This window comes from Anabrus simplex, chromosome 1 (genome assembly GCF_040414725.1).
Source record: "Anabrus simplex isolate iqAnaSimp1 chromosome 1, ASM4041472v1, whole genome shotgun sequence".
Lineage (NCBI taxonomy): Eukaryota > Metazoa > Arthropoda > Insecta > Orthoptera > Tettigoniidae > Anabrus > Anabrus simplex.
In genome coordinates this window covers 934570621-934589329 of record NC_090265.1, presented here as the reverse complement: position 1 = coordinate 934589329, position 18709 = coordinate 934570621, and the positions used below count along the sequence as shown (strand labels likewise).

The 18709-nt window shown below is 39.8% G+C and overlaps 1 protein-coding gene across 1 annotated transcript in view; it reads right to left on the bottom strand.

Moving 5' to 3' along the window:
• LOC136857538 (paired box protein Pax-6) overlaps positions 1 to 18709 on the bottom strand; it is a 516728-nt gene that overhangs the window by 147573 nt on the left and 350446 nt on the right. The window contains exon 4 of the mRNA XM_068225094.1: positions 14529 to 14780. Coding sequence (XP_068081195.1) covers positions 14529 to 14780 — 252 coding nt within the window. The remainder of the gene's footprint in view (positions 1 to 14528; positions 14781 to 18709) is intronic.

The window sequence follows — 18709 nt, the reverse complement described above, 5'->3', positions numbered from 1 at the left end:
TCTGGTCCTGAGGCAAGCTGCTGTATTGATAATTACAATATGCCTGCTGCTATTAGCCTAAGCCGGACATTGTTTTGTGTGTGTGACTCCTGACCAGCAGAGATTAGATCCAGCCTATGTCCCCGAGCACCTTACTTTAAATTAATATCTTGAGCGTCTGATTTAAGATCTGATATATTAGGCCGCATCTGTTAGATGAATGTTTTTTTTTTTTTTTACTCTGCCGGGTCGGAGAAGCTTAGCGAATTTAGAACAAAGGCCCATAAATTTCTATCACCAAGTTGCTTCAGGGTGATAGTTTTGTTATGTAGCTCCAGCGAACGTCGGGCACTCACATACAGATATATATGCATTTCCCTTTCTCTGTTTCGTCTGAACACAATAGCTCCTGCAAGCGAAGTTTTGTACATCATCATTTCACTGTGTCTGTTTCATAAGACGTTACATATCCGTCGGTAATGCTGTCGCCATTTTTTCTCAGGGTGGAATACGATAATTCGTTGTTTCCTTGTTCAAACAACCCATTCACTTCATCCACACCCAACAAAACTGTTAGTAGACTGTTTCCATTTCCTGCAGGCCAACTTAACCATTCAATCTACCATACGAGTAATCATATTTTCATCTTACGTAACCGATTACGTAATTCTAAAAAACAGTGCTCGTACTAGTCGCTTTAAATCCATCGTACCTTACTTTTGTTTTGTATTCGAAATTCACTTTTGACCAACATAACCGGTATTTAACGCGTTGACATAGGATAATTTGATGATATAGATGTTGATTCCCACAGGGAACCTGAAATATTTGTACCGAATGAGTAAATTTATAATACCGATGTAATTGGTCCGTTATTGGGCACTATAAATTTTCCAGCTAACTCATTCCTGGTTGCCAGCTTTTCGCCCCAGTGTGCTAAGTTGGGCTCATCAGTTAGTAAATAGCACACCCACCAAGACGCATGGCTGGTGCATACCGTGGAGGCCACTCCTCTAAGGGCCTTCATGGCCTGTACGGAGATGACTTTGCTTTGCTTCGTAGTTGATATACTTTGTCCTTGTGACAGTCTCCTCATGGGGGAGTTGCTTGAATATTAATAACTACTAATACATGTAAACGGTTATACCCAGTATCGGACGAGAATGAACGTGATACTAGCAACGAATATACCCGCATTAGCAGAGGAACGGGTTTAATGTTCCTATGGTATTGATATTTTCTCATAATGACCTTTTGTATATCTTCTTCTCTTTCTCAAGTACCAGATCAGTTCCTTCAGGACATTTTCACGGTATCTGTCGACTCACTAAAATATCACCGGGCGAGTTGGCCGTGTGGTTAAGGTCGCGCAGCTGTGAGCTTGCATCCGGGAGATAGTGGGTTCGAACCCCACTGTCAGCAGCCCTGAAGCTGGTTTTCCGTGGTTTCCCATTTTCACACCAGGCAAATACTGGGATTGTACCTTGATTAAGGCCACCGTTGCTTCCTCCCCATCCTAGGCCTTTCCTATCCCATCGTCGCCGTAAGTCCTATCTGTGTCGGTGCGACGTAAAGCAAATAGCAAACTAAAATATCAATTACCGAGCTCTGTCTCCCTTTAATTCCATTTAAGTTACGAAAGTTTTGCGTGCAAGAACGCGTGACAAACGTAGAATTCTCAATTCACAGAACAATGTGCTGGTGTGTTTTCTGTTATTTGTGTACGTATAAGATTTGAAATTGAAATGTATCGTTCACTGCAAAAATACCATCACGATGTAGGGATTATGCGAATGGTCTTAAAAATCTTCTAGGCCAGGGATGGCGAACCTATGCCACGCGTGTCACTTGGTGACACGCGAACACGATTTCGGTGGCACACCACATGCACATAATAACGTTTTTATGTACGTCTTGTACTGTAGACTAAACATATCTCGTGCATGGTATAGTTACAATGTTTCAGGTTTAAGAAATATATACCGAAAATCTAAATTCTAGTTCCATTCAGACGTACATTATGGCAACACTTCAACACTGATAGGTCCGGAAGTCAAGTGAGATAAATGTCAGAGGCGTCCGACGAACCATTCGCTCACCCACATCAGCCAATTAGCGAAGTTTGGCTCATGTGTGGTTGCCAGAATCGCGTAATTATTCGTAGTGCATAACTGTTAATTGTTTCGAATTTTGTAAGAAAAATAGTTGCCAAGAGATTATCTCAACTTCGAGATTTGGAGAAACTATCGCACTTTATTTCAAAACCTTATAGTGCACAAATGAGTGCTATTAAGGCCATTTTTTGCGTGGTTATATATTGACAGTTTAGAAATGAAGTTGACTGAATTTCAAGTAAGCAGTACAGTACATCGGCAAACAAATTCCTACAACTTGGTGAAGAACTGTTGAAAATCGGGTGTGCTGTTGGTGATGAATATTCTTTCCAGAAGCCACAGAGCTTAATACTTGAACAGCGGAACAGCCTCCCAGAGATGTTTTCGGCCATGAGGAAAGTTGCTACAGCGTTTGTTACTTTCTTTGGTTCATCATACGCCTGCGAACAGCTATTTTATGCAATAAACATGTGAAGTCAACTGTTAGAAACAGTCTTAGTTCAGACCTAAGAGCTTCTTGTGTGTTATCGAAGACAAGTTAAGACCCTAACATAAATGACATGGCTACTAAGATTCAGCAACAAGTTTCACACTAAAGTTGAGAACGACATTTCATTTAAAGTCCTTCGGCAATATTAGTATTTTTGATTGCTATGTCCAATAATACTCAATGACGAAGTGTGTTACAATGGGCGCTTATTATATTAAAACAAAAATAATGTTAGGTATTCTTAAAACTTACATATTAAAATGTATTTTTGCGGTATTGGCAAAATACTACCACGGAACATGCAATGAAATGTATTATTTTACGGTGTATGTGTAATTACGTATTATCAAACATAATTTGGAATTAGGGATGGAAGTCGGTGGTGGATTGTGGGGGCGGGGATTGTAGCCATTCCATAAGAAAACAACAAGTGGCACAGTATACAGTTGAGAAAAATAAATCAGACATAAAATGGCACACTAGTTGGGAAAGGTTCGCCATCCCTGTTCTAGGCTTTTGCCGTATGTAATAAGTAAACTGTGGAAATAATTTATATTTCACAAAGACTTTGCATGGTTCATGGTGTGGGTTACTGTAGTCATGTCCTAGTTCGTGAACCATGGGCAACGGCTGAGTGACCTAGTAAGTGGTCCTGAGAGTCGGGATACCAGTTGCTATGGAATGGGAGTGGGCATCTCGGACATATTCTGAGTCATGGCCCACCTTGTGCTCAGGCGGCCAGGACTATACAATTCACCGGTGGTCCATAACCCGTTAGAGGAGAGATCCTCACTTGGACTATGTGCAAGTAGGATAACATCCTGCTTCATGAATTTACCGAACTCAGAACACTTTAAGCAGGCCTCGGACCTATAGGAGTAACGGGGTTCCACTCCCATTTGACAGGCGAGGGACTCCTTGGAAACAACTTGGCGAACGAAATGGAATTCAATGGGGAGCTATCAATATTAATGGTGCTTATGGAAGAAAGAAAGTAGAACTGGTTGAGTAAGCAAAGAGGATGCACTGGATGTGCTAGGAGTAAGTGATATTCGGGTAAGGGGAGATAATGAGGAAGAGATAGGAGATTATAAAGTGTACTTGACGGGTGTTAGAAAGGGAAGGGCAGAGTCTGGGATATGGCTCTTTATCAGAAATAACATTGACGTAACATAGTTCCTGTTAATCACGTAAATGAGCGAATAATGTGGGAGGATTTGTCAGTTGGAGGAATCAGGACTACAATAGTCTCAGTGTATTCACCATGTAAGGGTGCATATGAGGATGAAGTTGACAAGTTTTATGAAGCATTGAGTGGCATCGTGGTCAGGGTCAGCGGCAAGGATAGAATAGTGCTAATGGGCGATTTCAGTGCGAGAGTTGGGAATAGAACTGAAGGATATGAAAGGGTGATTGGTAAATGTGGGGAAGATATCGAAACTAACGGGATGGGAAGCATTTGCTGGACTTCTGTGCTAGTATGGGTTTAGCAGTTACGAATAGCCTACATTCTTCAAACATAAGGCTATTCACCGCTACACATGGGAGGCTAGGGGTACCAGATCCATAATAGACTATATCTTAACCGACTTCGAATTCGGGAAATCTGTTAGGAATGTACGAGTGAACTATGTATCTCTAGGCCTAGGGTAGAGAAAGTGAAATCTGTCTGCAAATGAATAAGGGTAGAAAATCTCCAGGACGAGGAAATTAGACAGAAGTTAATGGATATGATTAGTGAGAAGTTTCGAACAGTAGACAGTAAGCAGGTTCAGGATATAGAAAGTGAATGGGTGGCGTACAGGGATGCTGTAGTAGAAACAGCAAGGGAATGTCTAGGAACAACTGTGTGTAAAGATGGGAAAAGGCGAACATCTTGGTGGAATGATGAAGTGAGAGCAGCTTGTTAACGTAAAAAGAAGGCTTATCAGAAATGGCTCCAAACAAGGGCCAAGGGAAAGGCCATGATGAAGAAGAAGAAGAAGAAGAATAGTCACGAATGCCAAGTAAGCAGAAGGAAGCAAAAAAGCCAGGAGAATTAACTTCGTCGCTTATGATGGCATAAATTAATCAATAATGAATAAGAGGAGAAAAACATCGAAATATTGGCAGATTGCCTAACTGATTTATTGTTTAATTATTTGACCGAGAAATATAGAAAGAAAGAAAGAAAGAAAGAAAGAAAGAAAGAAAGAAAGAACTTCCCCTTTTGATGATGATTTTTTAAAATGACTCATAATTATTTTTAATTGGTTTAAATGAGGTCACGTATTTACCTGACAGATGGCGGGATGACGTTAATGTGTTAAGGTACGTAAGAATATAAAATAAGAATGTCGAAGGTGAAAAATAAAAGCGGTTCAGTGTCTCTTCATGCAATGAGGTGCCATGTGCTGTAGATCACTGAGTGTGAACAAGAGTTAAGTGCTAATTATATGGTATTACCTGCGACTTGAATATGTTGTGAGGGTAATGAAATTGCTCTAAATTACTTCCGTTGTATTCTTTCAGCTTCGTCGTGTGTGGACTGCATCTTAACGTACACCAGTGACACAGATCTCTTGAAGAAACCATGTGCCCAAGTGTATTGCTGGGACGACAAATTTAACCTAGAATTACGTAACAGGTAAGAGGAGGACAGCGTTTGTCATGACGACTACTGCTGCCAGTGGCCGCTGAGTGGGTGAGATAGTAGCGCGCTAGCCTTCAACACCCGAATTTGACGGGTTCGGTCCCGACTCAGTCCAGTATTGTTTGAAGGTTCTTAAATACGCCAGCCTCGTGTCGATAGATTTACCTGGTCGTAAAGTAATTCCCCCTAGACAATATTTCATCACTTAGGCATCTCCTTAAACCATAAAAACAGACAGTGGGACGTACAGTTTTAGTGCAAGAGCAGAAAGACGGGCTTTTATCGCTAATTTCCGTTCGTAGAAAAGAATTTGTATCACTGAATTTTCATGTCAGGCAGCTACACGATACTTGTATAACTATACTATTGTGCAAAGAAAATCAGAAACAACATCGGTTAAAAATTTTGGCTCACGGTCGTGAAGTGTGAATAAATTGAGCTTATGCAAAGACGTCATTCATAACAACAATCATAACACTCAAATAATAAGGAGGATACAAGTAATCACTCTTCAGAAAAAGATTTCAATGTATAATTATTATGCTATAAGTTTCAAGGTTACATCATGTTTTCGGTGTTATTGGAACGCTGGTCATTTCACGATTACCAAACAAGTGAGTATGCGGTTTGGGTCACGTAGCTATCAGCCTGTATTCAGGAGATAGTGGGTTCGAATCTCACTGTCGGCAGACCTGAAGATGGTTTTCCGTGATTTGCCATTTTCACACCATTTTCACACCCATTTTCGCGCCAGACAAATGCTGGGGCTTTACCTTAATTATTAAGGTCACGGTCATCCTTCCAACTTCTAACCCTTTCCTATCGCATCGTCGATATAATAACTGTTACGGTGCGACGTAAAGCAGTTTGTAAAATGTCACAATTGAAATTGTCTAAAGGGCTTGAATGTTTTAACATCATTAATCGATGAAATTACGAATCCTTCTTGGAACTTACTTTGTAAAGGCAGGCTGTTGTACAAGTGGAGGCACATACTTCCCCCCTAGTGCACCGTCACTGCATTGTCCTACAAATGAGGCTTGCAGTGGTGTCTCTACGGCGCACTAGCCTCCAGCGTCGTGAAAAGATGTGGTAAACCAACTGACCAGACCACTACCAGACCGGGGCGAAACGCTAAAAGAAAAGGACTAAAGATCTTGAATTTTTCTACTGACCTGTTAATCATGAGAAGTCTATTTGTTCGGTGCGAACGAAGCTATCACCATATATTTGTCACATATCGATCATCTCCGAACTCAAAGGTCCATATTTCAAAGAATTGCATTGATAATATGCTTGTTTTTTTTAAATTTATTAATATCTGTTTATAAGTGTTTAAAATAGGCCTAATTCAAGTCATAAATCCGTTTGTTTTGAAGGTATACAAAAATAGAGTCTGCTTAGGGACTGTCAGTTTTAAAATTAGGCGACTCAAAATCTCTTTAATAGTTAGAAAAACTTACACTTTTGACGTATTTCGTAGACTTTAAGTAAGTCACAGCATGTGGGATACTTCCTCATGTTTAATCTTTACCATTCTTTTTTACGCCTTCTTTAGATTTCTTTTCCCATATTAATTGGGTAATATTACATAGTTCTAACTTAACAAGAGTGTAAAACTGAAGTACATTTTCAACTTTAGCTCTGTATGTTTCTGTGATTTCTCTTGTTTATAGCACTCATTTAACTTTCTGTCAATAATTTGGTTCTAAATGTCACATTTTTAAAAGTTGATTTACTGTTTGTTTCCAGTTTCCCCATGCTATTGCATTCTGTCCTTATTTTTTGTATTGCTCTGTTTTTCACTCTTTGGACTGGTTTCTCACACTATCTCATGACATCCTTTGATATAGTCGTTGAAGAAACAAAACTTCGTACGTCACAATGCTCTTCCTATCTAGTATTTTCTCTAAGTTTGATCACGCCACCCAGCCGCATATGGATATGCAGTCCATCAGAACAATTTTCATTGTCTTCATTTTCCTATTCTGGTGTGTAAAGCAAAGTACCGTTCTCTATGAGTATTTGTTTGCGTGATGTAATTACGCTTTCCTACAGTATACTGTATTTAAGGTAAATCTTCCTCTGCACCTTCGCATAGGAAAATGAACACAATGAACATTGCTCTGATGGACTCCATATTAATATCGGGCTGAGAGGCGTGACGACTCTTAAGGAACATAATGGATAGGAAGAGCACTGTGACATACGAGGTATTGTTCCTTCACCGACTATGTATTCCTTTCACAGTAGCAACCTATTCCTATGAAATTTGTACGGGTGTGGAGATCTAATTGTTGAAATAGTGAAAGAACATCCGTCGTTTTATAAGACATGACTCTGCTCCGATTTAAAATCCTACCCAAGTAAAAGAACAGGAATTAGAGGTTTAAAAAAAGGACGTTTGTATAGAATTTATCCGTGTTCACTGAAGTATAACCGAAGTGTCAACGTGTTTGCTTACCAGGACTTTGTTGGTAGTGACCATTAGTTCTTCTTGTCTAGCCAATCACCTGTCACCTGTCAGGTGTCTGTCAGTACACCTGCACGTCTCGTGCCGTACGCGACCAATCCGCTCGAGGCAACCACTTACCATATTAACACCTCTTCACTTTTCATGCCATCACTTTCCTTCTAATCGTTAAAATGAAATATGACCATTATTCATCAAGAATTTCGAGTTTTCCTGGTAAGAAAATGCGCTTGAGATTGTATACACTAGTAATGTATGATAATTTAAGAAGACAAAGACACCTCCGTACAGGCCATGAAGGCCCTTGGAGGAATGGAAGGCAACGGCTTCCACCATTGTTAACCGAAGGGGTAGAGTGGTTAGCTCTACGCCCAGCCGCCTTTGCCTCCAGGAATTAACCTGGTACTCATTTTTAGTGTAGGTTGAGTGAACCTCAAGGCCATATGCACCTCCGAAAGTGGAAATCTCGTTTCTTAAATTTTACGACTTCCTGACGGGGATTCGAAACCACGTCCTTCCGGGCGAACCGAGCACGCCTTTACCGCCTCGGCCAGGCAGCCCCTGTATGATAATTTACATAAGGAAATTTGAACATGTACGGTCAACATCTCAGTGTACCCAGGCAGTCAGATTGCAAAGTGAAAATACAGCCAGATATAACTTAGGTTATTCATGACGATGTAAACCACAACTGTCTAACCGGTGCTAACAAATGTTCATCTCCCATCATTAAATTGTCTCATAAATAGATTTAAAAAATAAGTGAATAAATAATCTTCCTGGCCTTTTCCCAGTTGCTTGGGGTCAGCACTTCATGTACTGTGTAGAGATGAGAAGAATGCAAGAATGAGGAATGTGGCCTACAAGCATGAACTTCCTGTTCTGCCCAGGCAGATCGGCTCTTATCTGCTCTTATCAGCTACACGAATACATTGACTCACACTTTGCAGTTTGCTGGATTACATCTGACAAGCAGGGTTGCCACCGGGCAAAAAAATTTCGTACTAAATTTCCCCGTGAAAAGGTACTAGATTATGGAAAAACGTACTAAATCATCCTTTTTACAATGGAGTAGAATTATTTATAATGGAAGTATAGAAAAAGGTATACTTATCAAAAATACACCTTTATTAAATGAGAAAAAGCGAGCTCGATAGCTGCAGTCGTTTAAGTGCGGCCAGTATCCAGTAATCTGGAGGTAGTGGGTTCGAACCCCACTGTCGGCAGTCCTGAAGATGGTTTTCTGTGGTTTCCCATTTTTCACCCAGGCAAATGCTGAGGATGTACATTAATTAAGGCCATGGCCACTTCGTTGCCATTCCTAGGCCTTTCCTATCCCATCGTCACCATAAGACCTATCTGTGTCGGTGCGACGTAAAGCAAATAGCAAAAAAAAAAAAAAATCAGAAAATCGTAATTATCAGAAGTTATCGGTTTTGATATCTATAATGGGAAGCAGCAATGTTGAAGGTTCAATACCCACCATCCTAACATTTCCAGTTCCGAGCTGACTACGTGATGAGTTTCTTTTATTTATGTTTATAATGTGATGACTATGAATATCCTCACGCATTTCTATTCAATATTCACACCTTTTAGAACATATTAACATGCATTTCAGATTGTGCTCTTGTCTTAATCCTTGGAAAATATTGTCAAAGCAATAAACTATTTTGAAATATGAAAATTTTGGGCAGATGCGTGCTTTAGAAGGAGCCCATTCACTTACGCTACAGAACAGTAGTTTGTTTCTCAATCTGGTCTTATTAACAGAAAAAGCAGGAAAAGTCCTGTTCTGTTTCAGCAGGAGAATGCGGTAAACAGTCGCAAAAATTCGTCAAATTTGAAAAGTTGTAGTCGCCTACAGGATTTTTCAGTTCAATTAAAGAGTTCTAAAATGCCATAAATGCTTAGTTCTCTTTCAGCGATTCTGTGGAATTGTTTGTAAAGAAGGAAGCTGCACTTTCGAGTGTCGACTCAAATAAATGTAACTTAAAAGCCGTTCAGTCTGTCGAACACACAAGTTCAATATAAATAGGACCTATTGTTTAATAGTGTGTTTTTCTCAGGTGTGTTATAGCGTAATATTTATATTGAGCCTGTATGTTCGGCAGACTGAAAATATTTTCAGTTTCTTTGGACTTTGCTGCCCATCATTTCCTATCTAACTTCATGAGCACTCTGTAAATGCATTATGGAAATATATAGCTAATGGGATTATACTGATGAAACTGCCATCTCTTTTGCAATTCTCTAGTTCGACATGGAGAGATTTCTCAAAATAGGATCACTAAAATCTACCCTCTTAAAAACTTGTTCACAGAATTCAACATGAAATGATAGATACTTGGCTCTGAAACTTCTTATCAATTTCTTTCTTGTTCTTCTGCTGCAGTAGAAGAGCGTCCACTCTACCTCCGTATAAGGTACTAGATTTCCATAAAAAGAACTAACGTACTAAAAATGTCCATGAAGTACTAGATCTAGTACTAAAGTACTAACGGTGGCAACCCTGCTGACAAGAGCGAAGAGCTGCCAGTAGAAGATAATATAAAGTCGCCTGGGTAGTAGCGGAGTTGCTATGGTAACCATTGCGTCACTGGCTCTGCTGGTGAAAACCCCTTCGCCCGTGCCCCGCCGGGCGTGTGCATTCTTCTGATCTCCCAACAATAGACTGAGCCCTGTTCTACTGTGGGATGACTTTCCTAACGCCAACCCTATTTACAGGGATGTATTAACTATTGCGTGTTTCTGTGGTGGTTGGTAGTGTGATGCGTTGTGAGCGAATAAACACCCTAATCCCAAGCTGGAGAATTCAACCACTTACGTTACAAAAACGTTACGTTACAGACGTTATAAAAATCTCCGGTGACGTGGGAAATCGAACCCACGGCCCTGTGAATCGAACGCACTACACTGACCAATCAGCCAAGAAACCTAATAATAATAATAATAATAATAATAATAATAATAATAATAATAATAATGTATTTTATTTGGCACGGAAATGGTATCAGCTCATACACATTGCGTGACCACAGGAGCCCTGAAAGGAAACGGTTATTTCTTAACTCGGCCAAAAAAAATTTTAAAATCTGCATTTACAGAAGTAGGACGAGATATTCCTGAAGAATATTGGAAATACCCGAAATGCCTACAAATCAAACATTAGAATTGGAAGTCTGGAAGTTTAATCTATTCAGCTGAAATAGAGATTATGATGCAGAATACTTAATATTTCCCATGAACAAACTCTTTAAAGTATTTAGAGTAATCCCTATATACTTTAAGCAATTCCATATAAATTTACAAATGCCACCTCTGCTTCTAAACATACTACTGTATATTTATCGTGCCTATTATGTTGTGCTCAGATAGATCTGGGAGAGAAAATTCGTAAATGGAATTCTTTTCCTTATCAACCTCGTCAGCCTGGATTATCTCTCTCTCATATCTTATGGTTGGGTCTATAACCATTTCTCTGCTTGACTGAAGATTGAGGGCAACAATTTCAGCCCTTTTCGTGGAGCCATCAGTTGACGAACAATAGACTTTCTCGTATACTCGTAGGCTTCAGATCCGTGGTCAATGGAGTCCTCACTATGGTATATTTTTTTGATAACTTTTTGGGCATGATCCTAACACGTGACCTTAAGTTTCAGTGTGAAGGTTTGACGTCAACACGAGGTACGCACATTCATACTGCAGAAGACTGAGGGTAACTTTGAATCAAGTCGAAACTTAAGCTCCTGAACTGGAGTAATTTGTAGTAAAAACTACATCTCACACTTATCATAATGATTAAATAAAACAACACCTCTGCTACATCCATTAAATCAGATGAAGAAGAAGAACAATGTGACAGTTGAGTGGCATTTCACTAAAGTGTTTTCTATTCTAATCTCGGCTAAATTAGTGATATTATTATTATTATTATTATTATTATTATTATTATTATTATTATTATTATTATTATTATTATTCGTTTTACATGGCACTGACGCAGACAGGCCTTATGTCAACAATGGGATACGAGCGAGCTAGGAATGGGAAGGAAGAGCTCGCGGCCTTATTTAACTACAGCCACCCAGCATTTTCCAGATGTTAAAAAGGGAAACCATGGAAAACAACCTTCAGGACTGTCCAGGTGGGGTTCGAATCCGCTATCTCCCCAGTGCAAGCTCACAGCTGCGTGACCCAAATTACGTATCCAACTCGCTCGCTTTAGTAAAATGGAAAAGCTCACCCCAGGTGTACATATTCCTTAAGATCACAATATCAAGGGGCAAGCATATAGGTTGTACAACCATTCTGTCCTTAAGAAGAAGAAGAAGAAGAAGAAGAAGAAGAAGAAGCTATAGGAACATGTCGCCTGGCTGTCTTGTCACACTGTTTAAGTGCCAACAAACTTTTTTTACGGGGCATGTATAAGCACAGGGGCTGCCTGGCCGAGGCGTTAAAGGTGTGCTCGGTTCGCCCGGAAGGACGTGGGTTCGAATACCCGTCGGAAGTCGTAAAATTTAAAAAACGAGATTTCCACTTCCGGAGGTGCACATGGCCATGAGGTTCACTCAGCCTACACCACAAATGAGTACCAGTTAATTCCAGGGGGCAAAGGTGGCCGGGCGTAGAGCTAACCACTCTACCCCATCACGTGCCGAGGTTACGAAAGGCGGAAGCCTTTACCTTCCACCCCTACAAGGGCCTTCATGACCTGCACGGAGATGACTTTGCTTTGCTTTTATGTATAGGTATACCGCGTTTGCACTCAAGAAGGATTCCCAAGACATGTGGGTACAGGTAACAGGTAACTGATTTCAGATGCAGTTTCTGTTAGACGTTAATGATTTCCATCGATCGTATTGGAATGCTGTTCCATTGCAAACACCATTTTCACATAATGCCTGTACTCTCAGACATTTTACTTTGACATTGGAAGCAGATACAAAATAACCTTCTTATCAAGCACATTAAGTGAAGTTACCGTTCTACGGGAAAGACAGCAATTCCAATCTGTTCTATTGAAAGATGAGTGGTAAGTAGTAGTTGTTACAATGTTACAGTCGGCAGCCTTACTCTGTAAGAAGTTATGCAGCAGTACCCTTACCGTTTGGCCATATTTGATTTATAATCAAATCGTAAGTTAGATATTGCATGTCCATAAGCTGTTCAGACGTTTCGTGAGGTACACACATTCTGGCAAGCACATATACAATGTTCACAGTTATTGAACGAGTTGGCCACGCGGTACGAATCATGTAGCTATAATTTTGCATTCAAAAGATAGTGAGTTCGAACTCCGCCGTCAACATCCCTGAAGACGGTGTGAACCAGAAAACTTTCAGGGTAATACGTTAATTATGACCATGTTGCTCCCTCCCAGTCCTAGCTAGTTGCTACTCCATCGTCGCTGAGAACATACCCAATGAATTAAGTGATGTAAAAGTGCTAGCTAGGATACAAGTCCTCAGTGAAGTTTTACATTTTTTTATATTTGGGAATTCCTGTGATTTAGAATAAAATTTTACGCCGTTTCCTCCCCGTTGGATGGATAAAGTTTAGAATGAGTTCGCTTACATTTTCTTCGTTCTTTCACGACAATCTCAAACGTATTGTAATATTTAAACTTTCTTCAAAAGTGTAAAATTCCTAAATAATACCAGAAAATAGAATTTCAAACAGTTATCACCTTCTGTATTTAACTACCTTCATCATTATTATCATACGGCTCCATGGCTAAATAGTTAGCGTGCTGGCCTTTGGTCACAGAGGTTCCCGATTTGATTCCGGGCAAGATCGGGGATTTTAACCATCATTGGTTAATTCCGCTGGCACGGGGGCTGGGTGTAGGCGTCGTCTTCATCATCATTTCATCCTCAGCACGACGCGCAGGTCGCCTACGGGAGTCAAATCAATAGACCTGCACCTGGCGAGCCGAAGTCCTCGGACACATCCCGGCACTAAAAGCCATACGCCATTTCATTTATCAACATCTACTAAAGGCAATGCTTTGTCACTGTAGCCACATCTGACGATCTTCTGCTAGCCTCTTCATGTTGCTATATGAACCACATGCCAGTTCACCTACGGAGTTCCTGACGTATGACATCCTTGGTCGTCTCCTGGGTCTCGTTCCCAGTATTTTACCTTCAATCATGGTTTGGAGCAGTGAGTCGTGTCTCAGTACGCGTCCAGGGAACTTTGTTTTCCTCTTTTCTCATCGTATTTAATAAACATCGATTCCCTTTTACGTTCTTTAAAACGAGGTCATTTGGTCTTTTTATCCATCCAACTTGTTTTGTAATACTTCTCCAAAACTACATTTCTGCAGCCTCAAGTTTTGGTTCTTCATGTTTCCTTAATATCCTTAATATCCATACAGTAGCACAATCCAAACAAAGATTTTGAGAAAAGATTTTCTGATTTTCAAACTGAGCTAGTTGTTTAGCAATAAGTTTTTCTTATTTCGGAAGGCTTTTTTTTCTACCACGATTCTCTCCTTGATTTCCTAAAGGGGCCTGTTATCAAATAGGAGAATTCTGTGACTTGTTCTATCGGTGTGTTATTTAATTTTACGTTTTTTCTCTACCTGTGGGCTTCTTTTTGTCTACTATCATGAATTTTGTTTTGTTTATATATATATTTTTAGTTTAATTTTTTCTAAGGATTTGTTGAATGTTCTTAATCTAATCTACTTTAATTTGTAAATATTCGAGTTGCATTGGATTGAGATTAGAAGCTCACCGTTACTTTTTCAGACGCGCTTCGTCATTGTGCATAGGAAGTTACGGTAATGTATTTACATCGGGAACACATTTTATATAAAGAGAAGAGACTTACCTAGTAATTTAGTGACTGCGCCCTGTTGAGAAAGCATGTGCTGGGCTAAGTCGTAGTGTCGCAGTCCGAATCGCGACAGCTCCAGGAGACGTTGTTGAGATACCAGGGACGCTAATGGATGGCTTCCCGGGTGACTGGCCGCAGCGTACAGGTCTCTTAGCGCATTTGGAGGCGGTAAAGAACCGGATGGTGCTCCACCTGGTGTCGTCATCGTCGTGCCGCCGACGGAACCCGTCACAGTAGGTGACGAAACTGAAATAAGAAAACGGAATGTTTATAGCTAGGTGTGTTAAATAATACCTGGAATATACAACATATGACTATATCTTTTACCCTACTGTAACCTCTATACTAGACTTAACTAAAGTATGCGTCTGACAGGTAAGGTTGGAGGGAGGAGCGCTGCAAGTGCCATTTCACGATGTTGCCACATTCCAGCATTCCTTTCTACATGCTCTTACCCCTCGCTTCCAGCTCACTTGTTCCCTCCTTCATTCTGACCGCTGTGATCTGTTGTAGACTACCTGGCCAGGCGGTGTCGTCCCATTTACGATCACTCTTATACAAACAATCAGGTTCTTATCAGAGACACTGACAGGTTTGGCAACTCCCAGCAAGACGAGCTGCCCTGAAGTTTTATCTCCATGGCAACCGCAGTCGCCCACCCCCTCGTTTCCATGGCAACCACTCCTTTTATCCCGCCCCGGCAGGCAGTAAACGGACCTCCCTCTAAGAAATGCCAGACGTCAACTCTTACTATTAGCAGTATAGGAATTCGCTCTCGCGAGTTAGTCTTCAATATCGGTAATTATTTCGACTGAACAACGTAATATGGAGACGGATCGAGAATTTTCAATGCCATTTATTTGACCTGGTCTGAACCTCAAATACAACAATTTATCAACTATAACGCAAGAAAGCACGCACGATAATTTAATTAAATTTGGTGTGTTGTACGAAATGAGGAAACATGAAGGAGATTGTAAATTTCCAAGCAAATCCTTGAGCGAGGAAACATTTAACTCGAGGGTTTGCCTAGCCGAGCCGTTAAAGGAGGGCTCAGATCAGCGTGGCAAATACTCTATCAGGAAATCTAAAATGTTATTGGTGATAATTCGAATTCTGGAGAGAAACACTTCCCTGGGACCCAGAAAACCCACACCAGAATTCAAGAACCAAGTTAATTGACAGAAACAAATATACCGGTCAAACCACTGTATATTCTGTATGGGGATAACTTTGTTTTATCTGACTCCATTGAACATTGCATTACTACTAAAATTTTAACTTTATTTTCTCTTAATTATTCAGCAAGAAATATGAATATTCTTCATTTGTTGTCTCCTCAGTTATTCTTCAATATCAGTGCCAATTTCGGCTAAACAACGTTGATCGACTTTACATGAGAATAATTCAAGATTTTTTTAAAATTTGTGTTAGCGTATGTATGAATTAAAGATCGAAATTCTTCGACGAATCAAAGTGTTAACACACAAATGACCACCTAATGTTATAAATCATCCATCAAACTAACTACAAAATCTTCACAAAAGATGCGTTCTAAAAGAACTGCGCTCATTTAATCGAGATTATTAAAATGTAAAAGATATCAGTCTGAAATTATTTTGCATTATATGAAGAAAACGAAGAGAGATATCATTTGGTGACGGGACATTTTGTCTATCACAGGTAGAGTGTTTATTGTAGATTAAATCACGCGATGAATTCTCTCGTACTCAGGGTGACATGTTCTAAGGGTTTATTTAGGCTGTGTTGAAGCAGATTAATATTGATTACAAATTTGGTTCATTGCCATAAAGAAGCAAAACAAGACTGGTGGCTAATCGCCTCCCATTTAATAAGAGGCTAGGATACCATTTGCCCGAGCACTTCAGTTGGATAGCATTACACGAGAGCCTGACTTGCAGCGAGCGCTGCTCCTATCAAGACTAAATTTGTTATTTCCATAAAGGGCCACTGTATTAGAATTAAACACCTTGGAACAGATTTTTAGAATAAATTAATAATATTAATAATAACTGTATGCCTCAGATCGTGAGCTGTGTTGATTATTTTTCGCCATTTAGACCACCTACATTTCATATTTGACGTTTTATTATACCCTAATAAATGGCAAAGCAACAGCAATTCTGTTGGGCCACTTATTGCTGAGAATTAGCTATATAATTACGTAATTTGTCAAGTAAATACAGAATCTGTCACCAGAGATATCTTATATGTCGATATTACATGATATGACTTATTTCTGTTCTTCAAAGTTTCGACTTCTGATGACGGATTTTTACCCGCGGTACCTGGGTCAGAAGGCAGACACTTTACCATTGGTGCGTAGAAGGATCTTAATATAATTTAATCATACACAGAAAACTGTGTAAATTGACACGACATTAATACACTATTAGTTTATTTGCTATCTTCCAAGATTCTTGACCATCGCTCCATCATATAACATATTATTCTCCTGTGATAGAGAAACGAATGTGGTGATTGTCTCATACTGCCGCGAAGCATGAGAATAGGCTACTACATTTAACGATGAGTTAAGGAAGTATATGAAATAATTACACATTTTCGTGACTGTTAATATCATGATTACAAATACGAGACCTCTAGTTTAATGCCGAATAAAGACCACAGCAATATCATTTTTTCACTTTCAAAATTCCACGATATGCACTGAGGCTACCTTGGTGATAATGCAAGGAATATGTCTCGCAGCAATGAAAAATGAAATGGCGTATGGCTTTTAGTGCCGGGAGTGTCCGAGGAAAAGTTCGGCTCGCCAGATCGAGGTCATTGGATTTAACTCCCTTAGGCGACCTGCGCGTCGTGATGAGGATGAAATGATGATGACGATGACACATACACCCAGCCCCCGTGCCAGCGAAATTTACCAATTAAGGTTAAAATTCCCGACGCTGCCGGGAATCGAACCCGGGACCCTTGTGACCAAAGGCCAGCACGCTAACCATTTAGCCATGGAGCCGGACTCTCACAGAAATCATGCCATTTGATGAGTCAAAATCCTTAAGTATTTATTTTCTGAAACTGATTCGGTATTTGCCTCTTATGTTCGAGGTTACAGGATCAAATGTTGGTGCAGAGGGTGGCATTTAGGACTACGTAAATATTTCAGGAGATGTTTCCAGAAATCTGATATCTCTTAAAATCGAGACTGTTGAAAGGGATATTAAAAATACATTGAACCTCATCATGCACGAGGAATATATTAAAAAAATTGAAAATTACATTCCAGTAGTTCTAATTAAGGGCTGCCTGGCCGAGGTGGTAAAGGCGTGCTCGATTCTCCCGGAAGGACGTGACTTCGAATCCCAGTCAGGAAGCCGTAAAATTTAAGAAACGAGATTTCCACTTCCGGAGGTGCATATGGCCCTGAGGTTCACTCAGCCTACACCAAAAATGAGTACCAGGTTAATTCCTGGGGCAAAGGTGGCCGGGCGTAGAGCTAACCAGTCTACCCCATCACGTGTCCCGGTTAACAATGGTGAAAGACTTTACCTTCCACTCCTCCAAGGGCCTTCATGGCCTGTACGAAGGTAACTTTGTCTTTTAGTAGTTGTAATTCCACGAAAACTGTAGTTCCTATGCTTATGAATCAAGACAGATCCGCAACGCCAATATTAAAATTAACAAAGTAATATATATCTGGAATTATTCAATATTATGTAAGAAATATATATAGGTTTTAGAATCGCATCATGTACGCTAACAAAATTTGTGTATATTTACTTTATTTATATATTTAATATATTCTGAGTTATACCATTATAACAAAGCAAGATATAAGACTTGAAAAAAAAAGTTTTCTCATTTTTATGGTGACCTTATTTAGCTCCGCTATTACCACAATAATGTTTTAACAAGGAGCGAAAATTTCAAAGTTGTAGCTGAAGCAGTTTATGAGAAAATGTAAACTCCTGCAAAAACGTTCAGAAATCGCAATTACTATGCAGTTCAGCAAACGTTCCACGCCTCGTTACTAAGCTGAAAGTTAGAAAAAACAATGATGATATAGCAACCACGACCACTAACTTATGTAACGGTATGTCCGATATAATTTAAGACAAAAAATCCTTCTGGAACAAATAATAGTACCTGAGTTAATTCACTTTAAATGAACAAGAATTAAACTATCAACA